Here is a 26724-nt window from a genome sequence, read left to right on the forward strand (position 1 = left end):
AATGTTAACAATTGGTGAATCTAGACAAAGGCATGTGGGAATTTACATTCCTGCCACTGTTCTTTAAGTCTGAAATTTTTTCAAAACACACACATACACCCAAGAGTTCCAGTCCACAAGAAAGGGTGCTACAATGTGTAGCCCGAGAGACAGAAAGTTACTGTGGAAATCCTGAATTTGTAAAGGTTTAGATAAGCCTAACTTGCCACCTGCTAGGTGGCATTTCTCTGCCATGATATCATATTGGAACCTGAGTAGGGAACAGTTTTTGGTGCTTAATATACCTCTGATTTTAGGAATGAGATTACATCTTACTGAAACTCAAAGAAACAACAAATCAACTGTTCTCCATTTTAATTTTCCTGGTCAAATATATTCTTCTCAAAAGCCCAACTTCCTCATCTTTCCCCTTAACAAAGCCTCCAGCAAATATTTTTATAAACGGGATGCCCCTAAAATATATTTTGGTCAGCCAGAAAATGACAAATGTGCCTTGATATGAAGACTGTTGAGTTACAAAGTATTAAGTTATATGCTTAGTTTTCTGAACTTTATAAACTTTAAAGAAAGTATCTAATTAATACCATTAATTTCATTAAACAATAGCAGTTTCCAAAAAGACACTTCTATTATTCCAGTGTTTCTTTATTTGGTAATGCTCTCCTTGCTTGAATTTCATCAAGCAAGTTTAAAATAAAAACTCCAATTATAATTAAAACACATTCTGAGGGTTAATTTTCATTTTAGAAATAACAGATCAAGCGCTTTTAGATATAATTACTAATTAAATGGCCAAAGAGCATATGAAACAATGTTTATCAGCAATCAGATTCATTAAACTGGTAACTGTTTTCTTTATCTTAAAGAACGTAGCTTTCCCATCAAATGTAAACTTTATTTTGATATAACATCACAGAATGACATTGGAAATCTTTTCTAAAATTAAAAGTAAAGCTTTATCTTTTTATTGAAAGGAGAAGATTACTTTTTAGAGTTTGTTTATTGAAAATTTGAAGCAGAAAGTGAAATGAAAAATAAAGATTTTATGCAATTTCATTGTTGCATACTTTAAGGACTAAAATATCTTCGTATAAAATCTTTCCTGCTATATTTATACTCCAAAAATCATACTTTCATTCCAGTTCTTTTCTAAAAGGAGTAGTAATTTCCTTTTAAATAGTTACAAAGAACTACAAAACCTATGCTCAATCACTTTAATATTAACATATATACAATGCCTTCATCAACTTTTTCATTTTAGCATCACAAAATGAGCCTTCTGATGTTCTATAAACTATATGTTTATATAATAGAAGTTTAGCTAAAATTCAATGTAAACAGTAGCAAATGACATTGGAAGGAAACTTAAGGAAAGGTCTTCTATAGGAAGAAAAATCCCCAAAGTCTTTTAAGCAGCAAGAGCACCTTCCCAGTTTAGTTTCAACATGTGCACCATCTTGCATTCATCTTCATGTTTCCAGGGCCCTGAATATGAAAAAAACAAAACAAAACAAAAAAACTAACTTTCTATCACCTTCGTGTAAAAACAGGAAAAAATCCTTTTCATAAAATCACATAAATCGGTCAGATGATAATTTAGAGTGATAAAATATGTGAAGTTAAAAGTTAATTACATTCCTTTTTTCTGAGGGTCACATTAGTTCATAATAGAAGAAACGAAATTCATACATAGACATAAAGTAGCAGGCTGTGGGGTTAGTCTAAAGTAAGATCTTATCCTCTTATAGTTCCCATTTCCTTTGTATAATCTTCATCAGATTTCCAATTCTTAATCTCAGTATTTATTAACTAAATATTGTAAAATTCTTTTTTTATAAAAAGTAATACACACTTTGAAAATGTAAACAATGTATAAACAATAAAGAATAAGTTTACGCAGCTTTGGAAAACAGTTCAGCGGTTCCTCAAAAAGTTAAACATATGATCTTGCAATTCTAATCCTCCGCATAGTATACTGAAGAGTAATAAAAATATCTCTACACAAAAATTTGTACACGAAAGTACATATAGCAGCATTATTCACAATAGCTAACAAGTGGAAGCAACTCAAATGTCCATCAACTGATGAACAAATAAAGTGCGGTATATCCGTACAATGGAATAGTATCCAACCATAAAAAGGAATGATGTACTGACACATGCTACAACATAGATGAACCTTGAAAACATTACACTAAGTGAAAGAAGGCAGACACAAAGACCACATGTTGTATGATTCCATTTATATGAGATGTCCAGAACTGACAACTCAAGCGACAAACAGTAGGTTAGAGGTTGCCAGGGACCAGGCGGCAGAGGAGATATGGGGAGTTGGAGGAATTGGGAGTGACGGTCAATGTATACGGGCTTTATTTTTAGGGTGATGAAAATGTTCTGGATTTGTTAAATGGTGATGATTGTACAAACTTGTGAATATAATCAAAGCTGCTGAATTCTTCACTTTAAAAAAGTGAAGTTTATGGTATGTGAATATCTCAATAAAAATTAAGAGTAAGTTTTCTCCTACCCTAGACACCCAGTCTCATTCCTCAAAGACAAACACTGCTAACAATTTCTTTATATCCTTTCAGAAATTTTTAAGGCATATAACTAGCATAAAAATATGTGTGATTTATCCCTTTCCTTTTTTCAAACACACGAGGCAACATTTTACGCCCCCTGCCAGCTTTCACCGTCACCCCCTAGAGGTCATTCAGGATCAGCACATGCAGGTGTGCTTCATTCGTTTCAAAGACGCATTCCGTGGCATTGATGAATCAGTTCATTATTAGGCACCTGCCCTCTAATGGGGAGCATTTGGCTGGTTTCCAGCCCACAGCTATTTCAAACAATGCTGCAATGAACATCTCTTTTATATGTATGTATGTATGTACTTATTTATTTTTTATTGGAGTATAGTCGTTTTACAGTGTTGTGTTAGTTTCTGAACATCTCTTTTAAACAGATCTTTACATTCATGAATGTATCTGTAAGATAAATCTAAGAAGTGAAATTGCAAAGTCAAAGAATGTGTGCATTTTTAATTCTGATTTTGTCAAACTATCCTCCAAAAAGGTTGCACAAATTTACACTTTCCCCAGCGGTAAGTGAAATGTCTTATCAGTGTTGTATACTATGTTTTTGATCCTTGCCAGTGTGATAGATGAAAAATAGTATCTTACATTTCTTTAATTTTAAGTGAAAGTGAGCATCTTTGTGTTTGTAAGTATCTTCCTGTGAACTACCTATTTATGTCCTTTGTGTTTTTCTATTGTTAGTCTCTAAAGATACTTTAAAATAGCAAAATAAGCTAATTTCTATTAAAAAAAAAGGAATACTATGTATTTGGATTAAATAACTTCCAATAAATTTGCCTGTATCCATGTTCTCTTCTATTGAATCTGTAGGTCTCCTAGAGTTTAGTATTCAAATCTTCATTTGGATTAATTCTGGTAATTTATTAATGCCCATATGTACAATTAATAAAGATTAGCTAATTTATTAATTGATTTATGTGTGGGATTATGGGAAAGAGGAAAAATGTGTCAGAAAGGGTAAGACTAAAAACCATATATGGGGAAGTATAGAACAGCTGTGGATGGTACAACCTGTGCCAGGCAAGAGACAAAAAAGACAAATTTGGCTATTATATTTGCCCGTAACTCTATAGGCTCCACCTGAATATTTTGCTTGGCCTTCTCACTATAAAATGTAGTATATATGGGTATGTTAAAATCTGTATATGCTGGTGGGAGCAGTGGAAAAAATCAGCAATAGTTGGTAACATAATATTCTGTGTGTTTTTTTGGTATGCTTGTAAGATCTCCCCCAAATAATTTGTTTTAAGTGCCCTCCATTATAAATGCCTACCAGTGTTTTGATGAGGAAGTCTTATCCTGCTGCTTGTTTGGAGCCTGCTGCAGGGGGCACAAGACTGTCCAGCTGCTGACGATGTCCTGTATTAATCAACCACTCATAAAACTTGTTTTCCACAAGTACCTGGAACTGCTTCCTTTGATCCCTAAAATTGCAAAAAGAATGTAGCAATACTAATTCATATTAATTTTACTCCAAGTGATTATAAAATACTTTAATGGGATAAATGTTAAATTATTTCTAGTTAGCCACTTGTTCTCTCCGAATAACTGCTCTGTTCAGTTCTATACACTGAATCACCACCACCACCACCAAAAAAAAGATTGGTCAGATACAATTCCCTCTTTGTAAAAACTTATCAGTAATTATATATTTTGTTCTACTGTGGTTATTCACTCAACAGATATTTACTGAGGACCAAGTGATGCTGGGTAGTGTTCTGACTGATGAGGATAAATGTATAAAGAGAAGAGAAATGGCCTCTGCCCGGGCAGGTTTGCACTACATGATTCTAGAGGGCGCCATTCACTTTGTGACCTATGTAGTCTGTGCTCCTTGTGGACTGAATATTCTAGTAGGGGAGATAGGTAATAAATAAAATAAATATGTATATGAACTTAAGTAGTTATAAGTGCCTTGGAGAAAAATAGAGCAGAGTAGGGATATCAAGAGTATTTGGAATGCTAATGTAGCAAAAAGGATGGACAGAAGCCTAAGATGACACGTAAGCAGAGATCTGAATGAAGTGATGGATTAAGCAAAATAAATATCTGGAGAACATTCCAGGCAGAGGAAACAAAAAGTGCAAAGGCTCTAAAGTGAGAGAATATTTAACATGTTCAGGATAAGCAAGAGAAGAAAAGCTCCTGACAGCCAGGAGCTAGCTTGGCACCATCAGCTAGGCCTAGGTGTAGCTGGGATCTGACCTGCTGCTCTTCTGTTGAACGTAAATAATCCCATAGCACACCAACAGGAGACAAGGCCACTATGGGACAATGCTAGATCAAGGCAAAAATAAACTCATTCCATAATCATATGTCAGGTCCACACAAAAAACAAAACCATTTTGTGGTCCACACCACAAAAATGACCGAGCATCACCCTTTCCTGGCTAATGAGTGACCGCTGTTTCTTTACAATTATAGTTTTAGCCCCTTTATTCCTCTCCTCTGTAATATAAAAATTATTACAATACCAAATCATAGAATTACCCTCACTTCCAGATTGCATCCAACCCACAACAAAACCTTGCTTCCTACACCCCTCCCCCAAATCACCTAGCACAGCCAAAATACAATTATCAGTTCTTTTAAACACGCTTTTATGGAGATGAAACTAGTTCTCTCCCTCCTTGTAATGAGTAATAAAATCCAACTTTATTCTACAGATACGTTCCTGGTGGTGTTTGGCTGGACGGCAATGACTAAGTAACACTGTAGTATGGTGGGAGGGAAGTGAATGGGAAAAGAATGGCAGAAAACGAGGGAGAGAGGGCCTGGTAGGTACTGCGAAGGTTTTATATTTTATTCCAAGTATGATGGGGACCCATTAGAGGGGACAGAGCAGGGAAATGACATCATCTAATCACTTTAAAAGGATTGTGTTGGCAGTTTCTTTTCAAATTATTCAATAATTCTTCTGTCTTCCCATGTTCCCAAAGTTAAATTGCATGCTTTTGCTGGTTTCTAGCGTTATCATGGATCTCATCACTTGAATATGCTATGATTCAGAGGCAATATTTATTAAATGCTTACCACATTCCAGATTCCACACATGTGTATAAGCTTTTCATATGTGTAAGAAAATCCAGCCATCTAAATACTAGCAGCATCCAAACAACAGAATTGCTTTAAAAGAACGTTCTTCCAATGATCCATTTTTATATCACATCGGTATAATGATTATATTATATATGACAATAGTTCACAGAAAACAGTAAAGACACTAAGAACCCAGGTTCTGGAACCAGGCTGACTAGGTGTGAATCCTGGCTCCTGCGTGACTTTGGATAAATTACTTAAATCGCTCGGTTCCTCAGTTTTCTCATCTGTGATAGGGAACTATTAGGAAGAATAAATGAGTTAATACATAGAAGGTGCTTAGAACAGTACTTGGCACATAGTAAGTGCTCAATACATATTACCTATTATTATGGTCATCAGCACTATTCTGCTAAATTGAGAATGACTGATCTGTAGTATTAGTATCCTGGTGGCTCAATCCATGAGATACAAACCAGGTGGAATGTTTGTAACAGATAACAGCAGTATTACTACAGTGGATTCCCAGGTAAAGCATGAGTTGTGACTGTTATTGATGTTTCTATTTTTGGCAGGTAGCAACTGTTTTAAAGAATCTAAATGCAACTATGTAATTATATATTATATACCTGCTTCCTTAATCCATATGCCACAAGAATGCATCCAGAAAATACCATGGCTGGATCAAGTCTTTTTTCAACAATTTCTCTTACAATGAAGCTAATTCTAACAGGGCAGGTCTCAGATATTGTGGGTAAACAATCTCACCCAGAAGATGTGTCTCACAAACTCATCACTAAGCAGGGTGCCTTACACTCACATTACTATACACGGTACAGCACACACCACTACAGTGTCTTACACACACATCGTTACTATAAGTTATCTTATTAAACTTTTATATCAATCTCATCAGGTAGAAAATATACTTTATATATGATATAGCTAAGAGCCAGACAGGTCAGATGACACATTCAATGTCACACAATAAGTGGCACGACCTGTACTAATTCCTGAGTCAGAGTACTTTCCACTACAATATAGACACAGCTATCCAAAGAACAACACTAATTTTAACATCTAATAAAACCAAGACATCTAATTAAAATAAGCATTTTTACTTACACATCAAATCACAGTTCTGGATCATCAGAAATAGAAACACTTTTAGGATGGCTAATCTTCCAAGATAATGACAACCAGAAGAAACAACAACAAACAAAAAGACTGATACCAAGCAAATGGAATCCAATTATTAAAGTAATAGTTTTTCTAAGTCTCAAGGACCAAGACATTATCAGAATATAGGACATTTCATGTAAATATCCTCCAGAAGAACTTGATACCCTTTTCTCAAACTAGCTCCAGCTCCCAAATGGACAATGCTGTAGAAGAAGCACCCCTCCATCTTTCAGTACTATGTTTCCTCTCCTAATATCTCTAACAAATAAAATTTAATTAAATACCAAAATACTTGTATAGACAATAATTACTTATTCTGAACAACCACTACTTTTAAGTTGCACATGTTATTCTGTCCAGAAGAAAACTGATCAAATGTTTCTAAACTGGGCTCCAATTTTTGGAGTCATCTTTAATTTTCTTGTCTTTTTTACAAAATCTTGCACCAAGTCCAGCCTCCTGTCAAAGTATTTCTGGTCTCCACCCCCATCATCTCCACTCTAGTCCAGTTTCTTAGTCTAGAATATTGTAATATCACCCTGACTTCCCTCTTTCAGATCTAAGCAGAGGATCTTCATATGTGCCAATCACATTTTTTAATCTGCCATAGCATCTAATAAAGTGGTTTGCATATTGTAGGCATTCTATAAATGTTCCCGAATAAATGAAATGGCTTTCATTCCATTGTTCAAAACCCTTTTATGGCTCCTATTACTTAATTCCACTTAAATCTAACCTTTATTGCCTGATATTCAAGATTCTACATAATCTGGCTCAATCTACCCATCCAAGTTTAAATATCATTATCCATATCCAGAATCTTGTTTCAGCAACTGATTTCCAGGATACCTGAAGTCTGCTTCTGCTTCCACATCTACTCCTCTAGTGCTGTTAAAAGTATTCTGCCCAACCCTCACTTCTTCTCCAAACTCTGCTCATTTTTCAAGGTCCAACACAAATTCTATTTTCTCCATAAATCTCTGACCACTCACACTGATGTTTTCTGAATCTTTACATATGGTTTACATATAGTGTGTCCCTGGCTTCCAGAGTTCAGAGATCAAAACCCTTGAAATAAAATTTTGTGGTGGACATAATAAACTATAACCATCTACTATCACAAGCATGTTATGAAAAATAAAATATTTTAGTACCCCCAAAGTAAAAAGTAATTTCAGAATAAAAGACAGGATTCTAAATTGACTAAATTTAGCATTATTTTAAAACTGTATTTATTTTTCACATTTTACCATGGATTAGGAAAACTCTGACAAAAACTGGCATTAGTCCACGGACCAGCATGGACCAGGAGTCCACCCTTGCAAGTCTGCCTGTGGAGTGGTGGAGCCAGGAAACCTGTATTTTCAACAAGCTCTTTGCATGATCCTGATGCACAATGCAGCTTGAGAACCACTAGTATAGTGCAGAGAAGTAAATTAAAAACTAAAACCAATCCATTTATGATTGACCTTATATATGATCTTTCATTCATTGAAGTCTTATATCTGTCAGTTAAACTTAAGCTACTTAAAAGAAAGGCGTCTAATACTTGAGTATCCACTTGCTCCCATCCCCCAACCAAACTGTGCCTGGAATACTGACCTTAGTGAAAGATACACTATGTATTTTTGATTTCTTTAGCACAATTATAAACATGTGCAGATTAATTTGCTTTCCCATGGAGTTTTACGTAAGACAAATTACTACTTTTAGAAAACACTCACTTTGTCAAACGAGCCTCCTTCACAGTTTTCTGCCAGGTCTGTATCTTTTTCTCTCTTTGGCCCAGTGCTTTCTGATATGCAGATGGAAGACCCCCAGGTATCTCTGTTGTGTCCCCTTCCATTTCAAAGGGAATAATAAACACATAGAATTCACACGGTGCTAAGAGTCGGAAGACACTTGTGCTGCTGTTCTCTCTGCACACAATCATGGGATTATCCCAATAGTTAGGCACTGTAGCAAGGCCAGTCCTGGCCATGTGGTCCTCCAGCATTGGGTAATGGGTATGAAAGGGGGCAAAAGTTACTCTCTGGTTCCCAGAGAGAATAAGTGGGCGTGTAGGTGTCAGAATGTGAAAGATGCAACCTGTTGTAGAAGAGATGGACAGACGATGGCAAACAGCAATGACTTTAACGTTGTCACAGCTGTGGAGATGAAGAGCAGTCTGTACAGGGCCCAGGATGAAGGTGCTATTCCTGCACTTCTCAATTGTCACAGATCTGAAAAATGAGGTAAATTCCTCTGAATAAGAATACGATAAAAAATATCTGACTACGATATTATACTCTGATGGCAAATAAAAGGACAAATCCTGGTCCAAAGAAAACGTCACAACATCAAAACACTATGAAGACTGCTTACCGTAAGGGAGACAGCAGATATACAAAAGTCTCGTTGCAACGATGAATCTTTACATGTGCCCCCACCAGAGTATCTGAGCTCTTGGCCAATGTCTGCTTGTAAACCTGGCTCATCACCACCAGGCGGTGCATCCTAGGAGCCACGTGAGTATTACAAGCAATCTTAGCTCTTTTGGTCGTCCCTTCAACTATTTAAGAAAAATATAAATAAATGAGATTGTTTCAAAGAAAAACAATCAACCATACGAGGTTACACATGTCTACATGTATACATGTCTAAAATTAGACCCATGTGAGGTTTAAAAAAATGTTAGATTTGGGTGTTGGGTGTGCTATATTATTCTCTGTGCTTTTCTGTATATTTGCAATATTTCAAATTTTTTTGTTTTAAAAAAAAGGTTAAACCTACAATCCATTCAACATTGCCTATAGATCTAAGATTTTTTCATGTCTACCCTTTAACTTAAGTAATGTGCCTAAGGCCATATGGCTAGTAAGTGGCAGAGCTGGCCCAACTCAAACAGTATCTTCTCCAACCAGACTTAATTTATCATCCCAACTCTTAAATAATCTCTTTAAATTGCCATAATACTAATTCTGAACCCCTCCTAAGTTACTTACCATATCATTCCATGAATTGTATTTGGGTTCACATCTTTACTCCCAGGATCATTACTAACTGAGAGCACATCTTCCTGTCAAACGTGGTGCCTTAAACACAAACTCACCCTCAAGAAATCTATGCAGGCTGACCTCCTAACACAGTCCCACCATTACATCATTGCCTTCTCAGACTGTACTTCCCAGAAAACCATCAGGATACCCTTGTAAAGAAAATTGGCCAAATGTGGAGAGGTCACATAGTATGCTATTCTTCTTTTAAAACAATTCTTATTTTTTCCTTTTATTAGAAAAGTAATATATGGCTACTGTAGAAAAATTTTAAATACTAGTAGTAAAACAAGATAAAAATTATTTGTAATCCTACTCTCTAACATGTTTTTGTATAATCCTAAAAGGTCAGATGTCCTTTTTCCTCCAGTGCCTACCCTAACAACATTTAAAAACTTACTTATATTCTTTTACCAACATCAAGAATTATGTAGTATCTCCTGTATATTTGTAGGAGCCTTACATATCTGAGAATCTGAGCTCACGCTAGAGCAATAGCTTGGTTGCATATAAAATACTTGGATCACTGTAGATGTTGCTCAACCATTTTCTGGTTTTCAGAATTATAAACATTTGATACGAAACTGATTTTTTTTTTTACATTTGCACGGAAACTGTTTTTTCTTTACCTTTGAAACTCAGAGATTGTGGACGTATATTCTAGTTTTTTCCCATTAATTTTGCTTGGCCTTAGTACAGGTACCTACTTCTCTTTAAACTTCTATCTGGGCCCCTCTTCTCTTAAAACTTATACCTGGGCCTGAAGAAGTCATACAGTACCTGAACCTATCCCTTTAGCCATCACTGGACTATCAGGAATAGATACATTTGCAACCAAAGCGTAATTCTCTCTACTTTGAATTTAAATTTCCAATTTAGAAATAGCTAGTCTGCTTGTGTCTGTGTAGCTCAAAAAGAACCTCATCTTTACACCAACTCTATGAGGTTGTAACTATGGAATGGCCAGTTTCTGGTAAGGTGCATAGAAAATAGGAAAGCTTCAAGCAAATGAGCATATGAGAGTGAGAGGGGAAAAAGAGTCAGAAAAGAGAAGAGCAGAGCAAAGAAAAGGACCGACCGAAGTTGGAGTTTCTACTAACTGCAACCAAAACAACCTGGACTAATAAATCAACTCTCTCAGACTGTGGCAGCCTTGAGAAAAAGTCATATACAAAAGAGATGTTCCCTTTTTCTGTTTTATAGTAGCAATATTTTTTAGGTCTTCCACAAAAGACATGTGATCATTAATACACCAGAAAACACTAGGTTCCTTAACCTGTCATTCAATTTAATATAGATTAAAATATTAATAAATACCTTGGTGAGCCCAAGCCAATTTCTTCCCAGACTTGAGGCAAGCAGATGTACCAAATGGATTCCCAGTTAAACAGGCTCTCAACCAGGCTTCCAGCTTGTAGAAAGAAAAGGCCTTAGAGGTCTTTGAGAAGCCACTTTCTGCATGCAGTGGTTGCCACAGTGCAAGTTCATAAAGTGGATATATCTTCCTGGCTCCACTCACTGTACCTTCAATAAGAAAGCTGAGTGCTACAACAGCTTCTCGAGAGACTAGACTACTATGGGTCAAATGAAATGATGCAGTGAGTTGTTCTGGATCTACAAGCAGTTCAAGGAGATCTGACAGATGATCACAGACAAAAGCTTGGTGACTGTAATCATTCCAGTTCTAAAAAATATCAAAAGAAAGCACTTTTAACAGAACAATGAGATTGAAACTCATTGTTTCAACAGAACAGTAAGACCTGAGACTTTTATATTTTAATTATTTTGTATTTATACTTTGCCTCATCCTCCCAAAAGCATTTAAAGTGGCTATATAAACCTTATAAAGATTTTCTGTGCACGTAATAGGTATAAACAGATTCTCTCTCTACCTTAGATAATTCAAAAGTAATACTAGTAGCTAACCCTCAGTGTGTGCCAAGCACTGTTATACAAAATTTAACATATTTGAAACTAGCAACAGTCTTAGGATAGATGCTATTACCATGCCCATTCTACAGATGAAGAAATGGAGATACAAAAAGGTTAAGAAACTTGTCCAAGGTCACACCCCTAGTATTAAATAGTCTAAAAGTTTCAGATCAAACATAAAAATAACCGCCTCAGACATTCATTTCATGAAGCACTAGGTTTCTTTTTAATTTACCTTCTCAAATTACAGAAGGAATTTCAAAATCTAATGAAACAAGGCAACTGATCTTACAGTAACCAGATTTAAGAGAAGTTATAACCTTGGGGGCTTCCCTCGTGGCGCAGTGGTTAAGAATCCGCCTGCCAATGCAGGGGACACGGGTTCCAGCCCTGGTCCGGGAAGATCCCACATGCCGTGAAGCAACTAAGCCCATGCACCACAACTACTGAGCCTGTGCTCTAGAGCCCGTGAGCCACAACTACTGAGCCTGCGTGCTGCAACTACTGAAGCCCGTGTGCCTAGAGCCTGTGCTCCGCAACAAGAGAAGCCACCACAATGAGAAGCCCACGCATAGCAATGAAGAGTAGCCCCGCTCGCCGCAACTAGAGAAAGCCTGCGCGCAGCGACGAGACCCAACGCAGCCAAAAATAAATATAAATAAAATAAATAAATTTTAAAAAAAAAGAGAAGTTATAACCTTGGGAATAAGCTTTGAGTTGGCAGACGTACCAATAACTTGGCTTATTCATTTGACAGATATGTGATATGAGCAGTGTTAAGTGATGAATTATGCAAACTAAATAAGACATGGTTCCTGTCCTCAAGGAATTCAGCAACTATGTAGTGAAATGACAGTATAAACAAATAACTATAACACAGTGGGATGAAACCTATAGCAGAGATCTGTAAGATGTTCTATGAGCATGAAAAGAACAAAGAACTCCATTTGGGGAAAACAAATCTTAGTGGAGTGCTGTTTGAATAGATTCTTGATTGACGCTGGTAGTTATGCAAACAGATCAGGGAAAAAAGCATTCTAGGCCTAGGGAACTGGCAACCAAAGGCCCATAGGAGTAAAATCACCTGCTGTGTTCAGAGAAATGGAAGTTCTGGGTGGGGTGTAGGTGGGTGTAGGGAGCATGCTGGGAAGTGGCAGGTAAAGGTAAAATGGTAGGCAGGGACCATTCACAAAAGGCTCTGTATGAAATACTAAGATATCTGGACTTTATTTTGTGTGCCAGAGACAAAATAAACTATTTCGTAAATAGCTATACCATTTTTCTCTTTACTAAACTCTCATCTGGATGCCAAAGAGCATTTCAAAGCAGAGCTGTCCACAGCCTCACCTGCTCTTCCTCCCTCTTGCTGCATCTCCCTCCCCCACGGTAAGCAGGCCTAAGAAGGCTCCAAACAGTACAAGATGAAAACAACAGTGACAATGAGAATTCACTGATGGAGTTCTGACAGGAGATGGATACAACGGATCTGTATTTTAGAAAGTCCAGTGTAGTAGGTGGGCTATAGATTAAAAGCAGGGTGACCAAGTAGGATCTAATTATAGAAATCAAAGCAAAAAAAAAAAAAGAAAAATGACATTAGGGCCTATATAGCGGAAGAAGAAGGATAATTTTTTTTTGGCTGCACCTCGAGGCCTGCAGGATCTTAGTTCCCTGACCAGGGATCGAACCCAGGCCCCCGGCAGTGAGAGCACCGAGTCCCAACCACTGGACCGCCAGGGAATTCCCAAAAAAAGGACAAAATTTTAAAGAGTTATTTTGAAGGCAGAATCAGTAAGACTTGACAACTAACTAGGTATGGGTGGTGATAGAGAGAGCATGGGTGGCTGGTGGTAACTTTCACTGGAACGGGGAATACAAGATAATTCAAGTGAAGGGAGATTCTACTGTAGGGACATACAGTCATCTCCCAAACTGAAGTACAGGGAGACCTCATCAGAACTGGAACTGGAAAGCCATCTTGAACCTGGTTCTCTCTCAGGTCTCTCTGCATGTTTGTTCCATTCTCTTCTTTTTTTTTTTCAGAGTTGCTAACCCCTCATAACTCCAGGTCACTCACAGATGTGGTAGCTATTCTGGTCCCAATGCCACATGAGCTACCAGCAAATACCTATCACCAACTGGGTAATTTCTTCAATCCCTGGGGTACTGATTGGGCCAGATCATCATTTCAAATCAGACCAATTTCAAATACATACCTAGGAATGGGTTATGCTAGTCAAGTGTCCATCCCTGGTCCAATCAGTTGCTGGGAGAGGTCATGCAATAGCACAAACTAAAGTCACCATATACTGGTGCTTACGATACAACAAGTCTCGTGCTATATATTACTGAATTCTCACAGCCATTCAGAAACAGGCATTATCATCTCCATTTAGAGAAAAGAAGCCAAGCTAGAGAAGTTAACTGAGTTGCCTACAATCATGCGAAATCAAATTCATTAACATTTGCAAAAATGGGAATGCTAGTAAGAGTAGAGTGAACGATTTGCCTGAAAATTATCTAAGTGATTTTTGTGTCGTTGAAGGAACTGAAATCAGTTCTCTATCTTGATTAAGACTGCACATATTGATTTTGTTTTATAATTAGGAAAAGAAAGAAAAAACAAAACAAATCAAGCCAACAAATCTCTGGCTTATATAAGTAATTCAAAGTAATTTTTAATGAAGGCAAACTGTCTCCCTCACAAATTGTCCCTTTCAGAGAAAGAGATCATAATTTAAACAGTACCTTATTATGACAACTGGATTTTTCAGTCAGGTCAGGAGACTGAGATCTGTGTCTGGGACTAGGCCACTCTTCTCCAATCAAAGATGTCCTCAGGGAGACCTTGTTTAACTGTTGTATATATAAGAAGAGCAGAAACTGTAGGGTGTCCACTGAAAGCTGTCCAAGAAGAAAATAAATGATGAACACATGTCTTAAAACAACATCAACCACTATTAGATATAGTAACTAAGTAGACATAGTAAAAGAAATTCACAACAGTGTGCTGATCCTAAGAAGACAAATGTGGAAATGTTGCTAGCATTGGATATGTATGTCTCTGATACCCAGATGTAGGAGTTTCTAAAACTAATTAAACTGGAGTCACTTACTTTCTCAGAAAGCTATGTAGCATCTATGGCCATAGTCACTCTCTCCCAAAACTGATGAAGTGGAAAGGATGAAGTACATACTTTTTTAAAGTATATTATTTCAGAAGTTTAAAATTACAGTTAAAAAAAAAAACCTTAGTAATCTGAATGAACAAATAGATGAAAGAAAGGAAGAAGGAAATTTAATCAAGACACAGAGGTTAGTTTAACCTGATCACAAACTTATCAAGAAAGTTCAGGATATCAGTGCAACACCTGAAATTGTACATAATTTTTTGGTGTATATGCATTTTGTGGGGGAGTAGGCCTCAGGTTCTCATCAAATTCTTAAAAGGGTGTTTGACTTAAAAGAAAAATACTACTGGTCTGACAGATGTTAAGTTATTTCTTGTTTGAAGAAGGGTGTGGTTTGAAGCTCAGGATTTGAAGCTCATGATTATCCTCATATACCCATTCCCATACACACACAAGAGAGGCAAAAAAGTGAAGTAATACATCTGGGACTACAGCTATATTCACCCTGACTCCCAACATGGCTAGAAATCAGTATGCCTAGGGAACTTAAAAATATGGACTCTCAGGATCACCTAAACCTACCAATTCAATCAGCTGTCAGTGTGGAACCTCATGAGTCTATATATTTAAAAAAATTTTTACTTTCTTAATTAAACTTTTTGAGGTAACTGCAGTTTCACATGCAGCTGCCAAGAACAGAGAGATCCCATGTACTTTTTATCCAGTTTCCCATCTTGTAAAACTATCATACAACAGCACAGCCAGGGTATTGACAGGGATACAGTCAGGGTACAGAACACTTCCATCCACGCAAGGTTCCTTCATGTTGCCCTTTTATAGTCTTTTATTCATGTGGCAGTCCAACACAGGGCATCTGGTTGGACGAGTCTCTAGGCTGCTGTCATCTAAGCAATGACTCAGGGATCTAGGCATCTTCTGTCTTTTGGAGCCACTGTTACACTAGTGGCTCCACTTCCCACCCTACCTCACCCCTTCTTTAGCCCCTAACCACTGATCTGTTCTCTATCTCCATAATTTTGTCATTTCAAGAATGTTACATAAATGGGATCATATAGTATGTCACCTCTTGGGATTGACTTTTTTCACTCAGCGTAATTCCCTGATTTTATACATACTTCTATTTAACAATTATTTGTTATATTATCATTATTCCTTCATATACCTGCCTCTCCATGAGACTGTAAGATCTTTCTCTTTTTCATTTTTATATTCCTAGTAACTAGCGTAGAAACTAGTACATAGTAAGCACTCAAAAAAATTGGAGCTTCTTGAAGGTTTTATTCATCTCTGTATATACAGCACCCACTACTGTACCTAGCACATAGTAGGCACTCAATAAATGTTTAATTAATGAAAACTATAATGCCCTTCTCCTCCTGGTTGCTTGCCAAACTTTTTTTCAATCTCCAAAACCTTGTTTAGATATTACACCATGTGGTAGAGACTGGCTAGATGCTAACGAAATGCCTTTCCTTCCTGAGCACACAATTAGATGGCATTTCCCAGCCTCCTTTGAAGTTGCATATGGCATAACTGGGTTAGTCAATGGAATGTGGGTGGGTTTACATATACCGCTTTTAAGCCTCCTGAAAACTATCCCAAAGAAATGGAAGTGAAGGACTCAGGCCCTAGTGGGAATGGCTGTGGCAAACTGTATTTTATTTGCAATTGTTCACTTCCTCATCCTCCAAGAGGCTTACACGGCCCTTCCCATGGCCAGGGGATTTCCCTGCCTCCTGTGAGGTAGTTTACCTCCCATCTTATTAATTTCAGGCATGGACATGTGACAAAGCTTTTGGCCAATGGAACAAAAGTAGTTGTAGTTTATGTCACATCTGAGCAAAAGTTTTAAGAGGCATCAAGACTTTTCTCCTGTTCTGTTGCTCTTCCCTTCTATCCCAAGAATAGACATGACCTACACAGAAGCTGTTTCTTCAGCCTGAGTCTCCAAATGGGCAGACACATAGAGCCACAGCCTGGAAAAGAGCCATAGCTAAGGTGCAGCCTAAATGTAAAATAAGCAAGAAATAAACCTTAGTTCCTGTAAGCCACTGAAATTTCATTTTTGTTTGCTTTTAACCTAGTATAACAGTGGCTCCAAAAGACAGAAGATGGCTAGATCCCTGAGTCATTGCTTAGATGACAGCAGCCTAGAGACTCATCCAACCAGATGCCCTATGTTGGACTGCTATATGAATAAGAAATAAACTGTTATTGCACCAAGCCACTAAAATGCTGGGATCACCTGTTACTGTAATAGCCTACCCTGATTAATATACTTTCTCTGTGAAGTCTTTCCTTATCACCAGAATTAATCATTCTCTTCTCTATTCTATTTCTGTACTTTATGCATACTTTTATTGTACATTCCATACTATTAAATAGCACTTTTTAAACTATAGTCGATTTACAATATTGTGTTAGCTTCAGGTGTACAGCAAAGTGATTAGGTTATACATATATACATATGTAATATATCTATATTCTTTTTTTTTGATTCTTTTCCATTATAGTGTATTACAAGATATTGAATATAGTTCCCTGTGCTATACAGCAGATACTTGTTGTTTATCTATTTTATATATGGTAGTTTGCATCTGTTAACCCCATACTCCTAAATTATCACTCCCCCTCTTCCCCTTTGGTAACCACAAGTTTGTTTTCTATGTCTGTGAGTCTGTTTCGGTTTTGTAAATAAGTTCATTTGTACTATTTTTTAGATCCACATATAAGAGATATCATATAATATTTGTCTTTCTCTGTCTTACTTCACTTAGTATGATAATCTTTAGGTCCATCCATGTTGCTGCAAATGGCATTATTTCATTCTTTTTTATGGCTGAGTAATATTCCATTATATATATATATACATATATATATCACATATATATATCAAAATATATCACATCTTCTTTATCCATTCATCTGTTAATGGACACTTAGGTTGCTTCCATGTCTTGGCTATTGTAAACACGCTGCTGTGAACATTGGGGTGCATGCATCTTTTCAAATTAGAGTTTTCTTTGGATATATGCCCAGGAGTAGGATTGCAGGATCATATGGTAGCTTTATTTTTAGTTTTTTAAGGAACCTCCATACTGTTTTCCATAGTGGCTGCACCAATTTACATTCCCGCCAGCAGTGTAGGTAGGAGGGTAACCTCTTCTCTACACCCTCTCCAGCATTTATTATTTGTAGACTTTTTGATGATAGCCATTCTGAACAGTGTGAGGTAATACCTCAATGTGGGTTTCTTTTTTACTGGAGCATAGTTGATTTACACTGTTGTGTTAGTTTCTGCTGTACAACACAGTGAATCAGTTATACATGTACATATATCCACTCTTTTTTAGATTCTTTTCCCATATAGGTCATTACAGAGTACTGAGTAGAGTTCAGTGTGGTTTTGATTTGCACTTCTCTAATAATTAGCGATGTTGAGCACCTTTTCATGTGCCTGTTAGCCATCTGTATGTCTTCTTTGGAGAAATGTCTATTAAATAGCACTTTTTTACACACCAGCTTCCCCTACTAGTCTATGAGCTCCATGAGGTCAGAGCTGCTGTTCGAATCATCTTTGAATCTCAGCATATAGCAGACGCTCACTTAAAAAGAGTCAGGTGCTCGGACCGTAACATGTCCGCAGTTCATAAACACTCATGTACCTCAACAGTTTTAATGTCAATGAAAATATTTCCCTCTTCCAATTACAGGGCTTCTATAACATTACTGCTTTAAAAATAAGTGAATAAGGATTGCTAAGTAAGGACTAATTCACTAAATATTGCCTAACTGGAACTGCTAAAACTTAAATGGTGCTTTGGCATCACATGGTCATTAAAACCTTACTGCACACTGTACAGCTAGTACAAAAATTTTAAATAGTTTATTTCCCAAAGTAATTAAACACACATACATGTACACATAAATCCATACCTGATTTCTTTGCTTTTCGACTTCATCCTCAGACATGCAGTTGGACAGAATCTCAGACCATTCCAGGCGCTCCTTCGGTGTCTTCACTGCAAGACTATCAAATATTTCAAAGTAAAGCCATGCCAGATCCTTAGCCAACTGCAGCTTTCCACACGCAATGTGCCTCCATGTAGACCAGGACAGGCGTGGGTAACCTCCCTCTGTGGCCCGGGTTCGCACATAGGTGGATATCTTCCTGAGATAGTGAAGACTGAACTTGGATGGAGGGGGGACCTGCAAGGCACCCACTATAAAGGGTTCTGCTTTCACCCAGAGGAGAACTCCGGACTGATCCATATTATCTCTAAGGACATCTGTGTGAAAAGGCTTCTTTGCATACCTAGGAAACAAAGTTTCTTCACAAACTAATTTGAAATAAAACTCATTTACACATTTTCTTGTAAGGTGACCCCTCCCTTAACTGTTTTTAAATGTACTATGTCAATTTAAAAAGTGGATCTAGTTCATCAAACAAAAGCAGAATAGATTTTTGGTCAGATCTCATTATAATCTATTTGAGCAAGAAAAATATTGTGATAAAACAAAACTATCTCACTTGAGTTGTTCAAAGTGGTTGTTCTAGGAAGAGTGTGTAAAGCATGAGGTATGAGATAGATGCCTGCTCAGGACAAAGAAAAGAAGAAATGGGAAAGAGCCATCCTATCACCATCAGAAATCTTGCTCTATCCTGAGGGGACACACTAGTCAAAATAAGGGAATAAAATTTCAAAGTCCAATCACTTACACATAGAGGATGACCGATTAAAGATCTGGACGTGTTAGCTGACCATATGAGCTCAATATGAAGCACTAGCACAGGGTGGCAGACAAGAATGCTCAGGTAAATGTAGGCTGCAAAAATAGATCAAGGAAAGTCAAAGCATCTTTAGTCTCTATAACAGTGAACCTGCTCTGGCATATTCTACTGTCCTTAGCTCAGATGCAATATTTTTAGATTTTGTTTGTTCATTGTTTGTTGTAACAACAATACATGATTTTTATGAAATATTTGTTAAATATCTAAAAATATAAGGGGAGGAAATCATCCACAGTCCCACCACCAAAGGGAAACTAGTTAATATTTTACTGTACTTCCTTCCTGTCTTTTTTTCTACACAGGTTAGATATTAGTTTTTGAATTGTCATAGTTGTGATAATACTATATATTCTGTATTATTTTGTAATACAATTCTGTCTTATTTTAAAAGCTTAATAGCACTCTAAATAAATGTACCCCAGTTTATTCAACTGTTCTATTTTCAGACATTTCGTAGGTTTAAGATTTTTCACAAAAACAAGATAGGCAAAATATTGATCATTGTTGAAGCTGGATGATGAATACATGGGGGTTCACTTACCTATTCTACTTTTGTGTATGTTAAAATTTTCCACTAAAAAAAGTTTAAATGTTTTCACTTTTATAAATAATGCTATAATTACCATCTTTCTGCGTATTTTCTGCATTATGATTAATTCCCAGAGAAAATTTTCAGATGTTCATTTGTGAAATGAAGTAACTGAGATTTCTGAAGCTCCTGACATACATTACCATTGCTTTCCAAAATGATTATATCAAATTGTTCCATCAATTTGATTATATCAAAATGTTTTATTGCTATTATGTTTTGCATTTGACTTTAAGAAAATTGTGCTTCTTTTGGGAATTCTCTGTTCAAAAAGTAATTGACATCAATTGAGTGCTTACTATGTGCCAGGTAGTATTCTAAGTATTTCATGTTCTTCACCTTTCATCCGGACAACCACCTGGAGATACATATGATTATCCCCATTTCCAGATGAGAAAACTGAGGCTTAGAAAAGTTAAGGGACTTACCCAAAGTCACATACTTGAGTTGGCAGAGCCCTGGATTAGAATTCAAGTCTGTCTGACTTGAGAACTGTGTTACTTACAAATGTATTTTAGGAACCCAGTTTTGGGAGAATCTGGAAAATAGGAGTGAATCCAGAAGAGAATTACCAGAATGACTGGCCTTAAGTGGAAGGCCACCTAAGGACCAGGTGTAGGATCATGGAAGCATAAACCCAAAAGAAGGGTGTGAGAGGGTAGATGGCAGCTGTCTTCCAAATTGGGAATGGCTTAGCGTCCCTCTGAGTAACACCAGACGATGAAAGTTCTATGAGGAAGATCTTAGTCCGCTCCAAAGTGAAAATAGGCTGCTCTGTGAGATACTGACCCCTGTCCCTGAAGTTAGCAATCAAAAGCCAGAACCTGGGGATGACCCCTCTATTCTAACCACGAAACTAGAGAGGGCTAAATTCGTAAACATAAACTGGGGCTCCTTCCCTCTTCAAAAGCTCCCCTGGGATGCGCTGGGATCCGGCTTATTCAGGCAGGGGGACCGGCGTGAGGCCTAAGGCGGTCCTACCGAGGCTTCGCCGCCACCTCGTCCGCTCTCTGGGGGTAGGACGCGGTCCAGGATGGGACTCTGGGTGGGCCGCCCGAGCGCGCCCCGATCGCACTTCGGGAACCGAGAAGCCCCAGCTGATAAGAGTCCGTAGAGGACCCAAGACCTGGCGAGCGCGAAAGCGGCCTCCCCAGCCCGAGTCCGAAGCGTGACGAACTCCTCCCTCCTTCCCCGGCGCCGGCCCGCGCGCGGTTACCTGCGAAGATAGGGGCCACCCGGCCGCACCTCCCAGCGCGAAGCCGCGCCTCGCCCGCCAGACCGGCCCGCGCCCGCCGCTCACCCACTGCGCAAGCGCAAGGCCTCGCACCACCGAGAGCTGGAGGACAACGTTGCTAGAGCGACCCGCTACTTCTTCCGCGGTTTGGGAAACAGTTGGCTGAGGTTGAGGGCTTTTGATGCTGGAACGTGGAGCCAGACCCGGCCGCTCTGTGGTGTCGCGCCTTTCTACTCAGGGTATTAGGAAGTTTTCAATTGCTCCACAGAGCTGTGGTCAGCCACTAGCTGCTGGTAAGGTCAGCACGCTTTAGTCAGTAACAATAATGATAATGACAGTTTACATTTATAGAATGCTTACTGTGGGCTGGGCACCGATTAAAGAAAGCACCTTTACGTATCTTATCTCAGTCTTCCTAAGAGCCCTCAAAGTTAAGTACATTTGTTTTACTGATGAGGGCTTAGAGAGGTGAAAGTAACACAGAGACCGAGCTAAGACACAAACCCAGGCGGTCTGAAGCGAGAGCCACCAGGGTTAGCTCCTTAACTGTTAGCCTCCATGTTACCGCCTTCAGGAAGCTTTTTTGGATTTCACCCAGCATAGAAACATCACTCCTTCCTCTAAAACTCCATGTTATGATTTTTGGTCATGTCCTGCTTTCTTTTTTTTTTTTAATTTTTTAATTTAATTTAATTTATTATTTTATACAGCAGGTTCTTATTAGTCATCAATTTTATACACATCAGTGTATACATGTCAATCCCAATCGCCCAATTCATCACACCACCACCCGCAGCCCCCCGCAGCTTTCCCCCCTTGGTGTCCATACGTTTGTTCTCTACATCTGTGTCTCAATTTCTGCCCTGCAAACCGGTTCACCTGTACCATTTTTCTAGATTCCACATATATGCGTTAATATACGATATTTGTTTTCCTCTTTCTGACTTACTTCACTCTGTATGACAGTCTCTAGATCCATCCACGTCTCAACAAATGACCCAATTTCGTTCCTTTTTATGGCTGAGTAATATTCCATTGTATATATGTACCACTTCTTCTTTATCCATTCGTCTGTCGATGGGCATTTAGGTTGCTTCCATGACCTGGCTATTGTAAATAGTGCTGCAATGAACATTGGGGTGCATGTGTCTTTTTTTTTTTTTAATGTCTGAAACATTTATATTAACATATTTCCATACATATTTCCATACAAATACAAATATAAGATTTTTAGAAATTTCATGTAATGTCTGAAACATTTATATTAACATATTTCCATACAAATAACCCAATGAAGGTTTAGTATTACTTGTTTTGTTTGTTTGTTTTTTTATATAGCAGGTTCTTATTAGGCATCAATTTTATACACATCAGTGTATACATGTCAATCCCAATCGCCCAATTCATCACACCACCACCCGCAGCCCCCCACAGCTTTCCCCCCTTGGTGTCCATACGTTTGTTCTCTACATCTGTGTCTCAATTTCTGCCCTGCAAACAGGTTCACCTGTACCATTTTTCTAGGTTCCACATATATGCGTTAATATACGATACTTGTTTTTCTCTTTCTGACTTACTTCACTCTGTATGACAGTCTCTAGATCCATCCACGTCTCAACAAATGACCCAATTTCGTTCCTTTTTATGGCTGAGTAATATTCCATTGTATATATGTACCACTTCTTCTTTATCCATTCGCCTGTCGATGGGCATTTAGGTTGCTTCCATGACCTGGCTATTGTAAATAGTGCTGCAGTGAACATTGGGGTGCATGTGTCTTTTTGAATTATGGTTTTCTCTCGGTATATGCCCAGTAGTGGGATTGCTGGGTCATATGGTAATTCTATTTTTAATTTTTTACGGAACCTCCATACTGTTCTCCATAGTGGCTGTATCAATTTACATTCCCACCATCAGTGCAAGAGGGTTCCCTTTTCTCCACACCCTCTCCAGCATTTGTTGTTTGTAGACTTTTTGATGATGGCCATTCTGACCCATGTGAGGTGATACCTCATTGTAGTTTTGATTTGCATTTCTCTAATAATTAGTGATGTTGAGCAGCTTTTCATGTGCTTCTTGGCCATCTGTATGTCTTCTTTGGAAAGATGTCTATTTAGGTCTTCTGCCCATTTTTGGATTGGGTTGTTTGTTTTTTTAATATTGAGCTGCATGAGCTGTTTATAGATTTTGGAGATTAATCCTTTGTCCGTTGATTCGTTTGCAAATATTTTCTCCCATTCTGAGGGTTGTCTTTTCGTCCTGTTTATGGTTTCCTTTGCTGTGCAAAAGCTTTTAAGTTTCATTAGGTTCCATTTGTTTATTTTTGTTTTTATTTCCATTACTCTAGGAGGTGGATCAAAAAAGATCTTGCTGTGATTTATGTCAAAGAGTGTTCTTCCTATGTTTTCCTCTAAGAGTTTATAGTGTCTGGTCTTACATTTAGGTCTCCAAACCATTTTGAGTTTATTTTTGTATATGGTGTTAGGAAGTGTTCTAATTTCATTCTTTTACATGTAGCTGTCCAGTTTTCCCAGCACCACTTATTGAAGAGACTGTCTTTTCTCCATTGTATATCCGTGCCTCCTTTGTCATAGATTAGCTGACCATAGGTGCGTGGGTTTATCTCTGGGCTTTCTATCTTGTTCCATTGATCTATGTTTCTGTTTTTGTGCCAGTACCATATTGTCTTGATTACTGTAGCTTTGTAGTAAAGTCTGAAGTCAGGGAGTCTGATTCCTCCAGCTCCGTTTTTTTCCCTCAAGACTGCTTTGGCTATTCGGGGTCTTTTGTGTCTCCATACAAATTTTAAGATTTTTTGTTCTAGTTCCATAAAAAATGCCGTTGGTAATTTGATAGGGATTGCATTGAATCTGTAGATTGCTTTGGGTAGTAGAGTCATTTTCACAATATTGATTTTTCCAATCCAAGAACATGGTATATCTCTCCATCTGTTGGTATCATCTTTAATTTCTTTCATCAGTGTCTTATAGTTTTCTGCATACAGATCTTTTGTCTCCCTAGGTAGGTTTATTCCTAGGTATTTTATTCTTTTTGTTGCAATGGTAAATGGGAGTGTTTCCATAATTTCTCTTTCAGATTTTTCATCTTTAGTGTATAGGAATGCAAGAGATTTCTGTGCATTAATTTTGTATCCTGTAACTTTGCCAAATTCATTGATTAGCTCTAGTAGTTTTCTGGTAGCATCTTTAGGATTCTCTATGTATAGTATCATGTCATCTGCAAACAGTGACTGTTTTACTTCTTCTTTTCCAATTTGTATTCCTTTTATTTCTTTTTCTTCTCTGATTGCCATGGCTAGGACTTCCAAAACTATGTTGAATAATAATGGTGAGAGTGGACATCCTTGTCTTGTTCCTGATCTTAGAGGAAAGGTCATTTCCTGCTTTCTTAGTTCGTTTTTGGCCTCTCTAGGTGTGGGAGATACAAAGGTAAATAAGACTATAAAATGCAATTTAGTTCCTCTTTTATGTGGCCTCTCTCCCCTAGTAGGCATCTTCCTGAAAGCAGTAACCTGATCTACCTCTTACCTCTGTACTGTGTCTGGCACAGTGCTAGGCACTAGGATTACAGCAGTGAACAAAACAGATAAGGTTCTTGCTTTCTTGGAGTGTATATTTTAATAGGGAGAATAGATAATACAGTAGGAAAATAAAATAGAATAATTTCAGATGTTAGTAAGTGCTATGAAATCTGGGGAAGGGGTGAGTGCTGAATCTGAGCTGAGGCCTGAAGAATAAGAAGCCAGCACACGAAGATCACAGTCGAAGCGACTTTGTCTCTGTCACAAGCTCTGTTCTAAGTTGCTGTTCTAGACAGCTGTGAACAAAACAGTCCAGATTCATGCTTTCATGAAAGTGGCATTCCAGTGTGTATGAGTGTGAGGGGCAGGGATGGAAATAATAAAATAGCACACTGTAAGAATAGAGACTCAGTAGGGGCTAATTTTGATTGGTTGGTCAGGGAAGTCTTCTATGAGGTGGTGAATTTAAGCTGTTATCTGAGTTTAAAAAGGAGTCACCCATGTTAGGATCTGAGGAAAGAGCGTTTCAGGCAGAGAACAGCTAGAACAAACGCCCTAGGCGGGAATGAGCTTGGCGTATTCAAAAAAGAGAAAAGAAACCACTTTTATTGGAACGCGGTAAGGAGTATACTAGGTGAGGGTACAGATCATATAAGATTTTTGTTCTTTTTCCCCAGCTTTATTGAGAAATAATGTTTCTATCAGCTAGTATAAAGACTTGGAATCTTATTAAAAGTGCAATGAAAAGCCATTCGAGGCTTTTAAGCAGACAAATTATATGATCTGACATGTTTGTAAAAAATCATGGCAGGGGGAAGGGACGGGGTGAAAAAAAGATACTAAGATATTACGAGTGGAGGCAGGGAGACCAGTTAGGAAGCCCTTGCCAGGTGGGAGATGATGTGACTTAGCCCGGAGAGGTAGTGGAGATGTAGAATAGTGGACAGATTCAAGATACGGTTTAAAGGTAAAGATTTGGATAGGGGATACAGGAGAGAATCAAGGAAGACACCTAAAGTTTTGTAGTGAACAACTAGGTGGTTCAATTACTGAAATGAGCAAAAATTGGGGGGGGGGGGAGGATCCGCTCTCTTAACTGTAATATTTATTATTCTTTGCGTGCCTACTATGTGCCAGACGCTGTGCTAGACGGTTTACAGATTTTCTCCTACTAAAATTTCACAACACTACCAGTAAATGCTTTGCCTCAGGTTTGTAGATAAAGCAGCTTAGTCTCAGACTGGGAGCGGTGAGGGAGCATGTTCTCACCGCTAGGAAGTGGTGGAAGCTGAATCCGAACCTAAGTCTGCTTCCAGGGCCACTCCTCATCAGGCCTCTTCTTTGCGAAACCGAGACAATTTTCTCCTGGGTTTGTTAGAAGATAAAATATGATCTAAGCTGTGCATCAGCCGTACCGTTGGCGTGGAGTCATTGTCCCCGCCCATTTCGCCCGCGTCCTTCCTCCCCGGCGTACAGCACCTAGCTCTATATGAATGAAATTCCGAGACTCGTAACCAAGATAAAACCTCCCTCCCGCAATTGGTCAGTGCTGCAGGAGGAGCCCCGTGATTGGTGGAGAGTCCAAGGAGGCGGGCGGAGGGAAACTGTACCGCGATGCCGGCTCTTGGAAC

At 38.1% G+C, this 26724-nt stretch overlaps 1 protein-coding gene across 6 annotated transcripts; it reads right to left on the minus strand.

Annotated features, from left to right (window-relative positions):
• Positions 1-1080: 1080 nt before the first annotated feature.
• On the minus strand, positions 1081-21611 carry TBCCD1 (TBCC domain containing 1). 6 transcript variants are annotated; one of them, XM_068546411.1, is made up of 9 exons: positions 21535-21583; positions 19658-19764; positions 18874-19252; positions 14534-14689; positions 11171-11537; positions 9183-9369; positions 8543-9040; positions 3871-4021; positions 1081-1485 (listed from the first exon to the last, which is right to left on the minus strand). In XM_068546411.1, exons 3-8 carry the CDS (start codon positions 19207-19209, stop codon positions 3892-3894), a joined length of 1674 nt encoding a protein of 557 aa, XP_068402512.1. In that variant the 5' UTR covers positions 19210-19252; positions 19658-19764; positions 21535-21583; the 3' UTR covers positions 1081-1485; positions 3871-3891. The 6 variants fall into 6 exon arrangements, with proteins under 6 accessions (XP_068402512.1, XP_068402513.1, XP_068402510.1 ...); XM_068546412.1 differs by lacking the exon at positions 21535-21583 and adding an exon at positions 21300-21510; XM_068546409.1 differs by lacking the exon at positions 19658-19764 and having other exon boundaries at positions 21535-21611.
• Positions 21612-26724: the final 5113 nt, after the last annotated feature.

The sequence above is a fragment of the Eschrichtius robustus genome, chromosome 6 (assembly GCF_028021215.1).
Source record: "Eschrichtius robustus isolate mEscRob2 chromosome 6, mEscRob2.pri, whole genome shotgun sequence".
Classification (NCBI taxonomy): domain Eukaryota; kingdom Metazoa; phylum Chordata; class Mammalia; order Artiodactyla; family Eschrichtiidae; genus Eschrichtius; species Eschrichtius robustus.

Bases quoted from the DNA above. Each gene is read 5' to 3' on its own strand.
- TBCCD1 (XM_068546409.1), bottom strand. From the start codon at position 19,209: ATGGATCAGTCCGGAGTTCTCCTCTGGGTGAAAGCAGAACCCTTTATA. The intron at 11,538-14,533 runs GTACTGTTTAAA...GATATTTTTTAG, and splicing joins AATCCAGTTGTCATAATAAG to AACTGGAATGATTACAGTCA. The intron at 4,022-8,542 runs GTGAGTGTTTTC...TTGCAATTTTAG, and splicing joins AAGGAGGCTCGTTTGACAAA to GGATCAAAGGAAGCAGTTCC.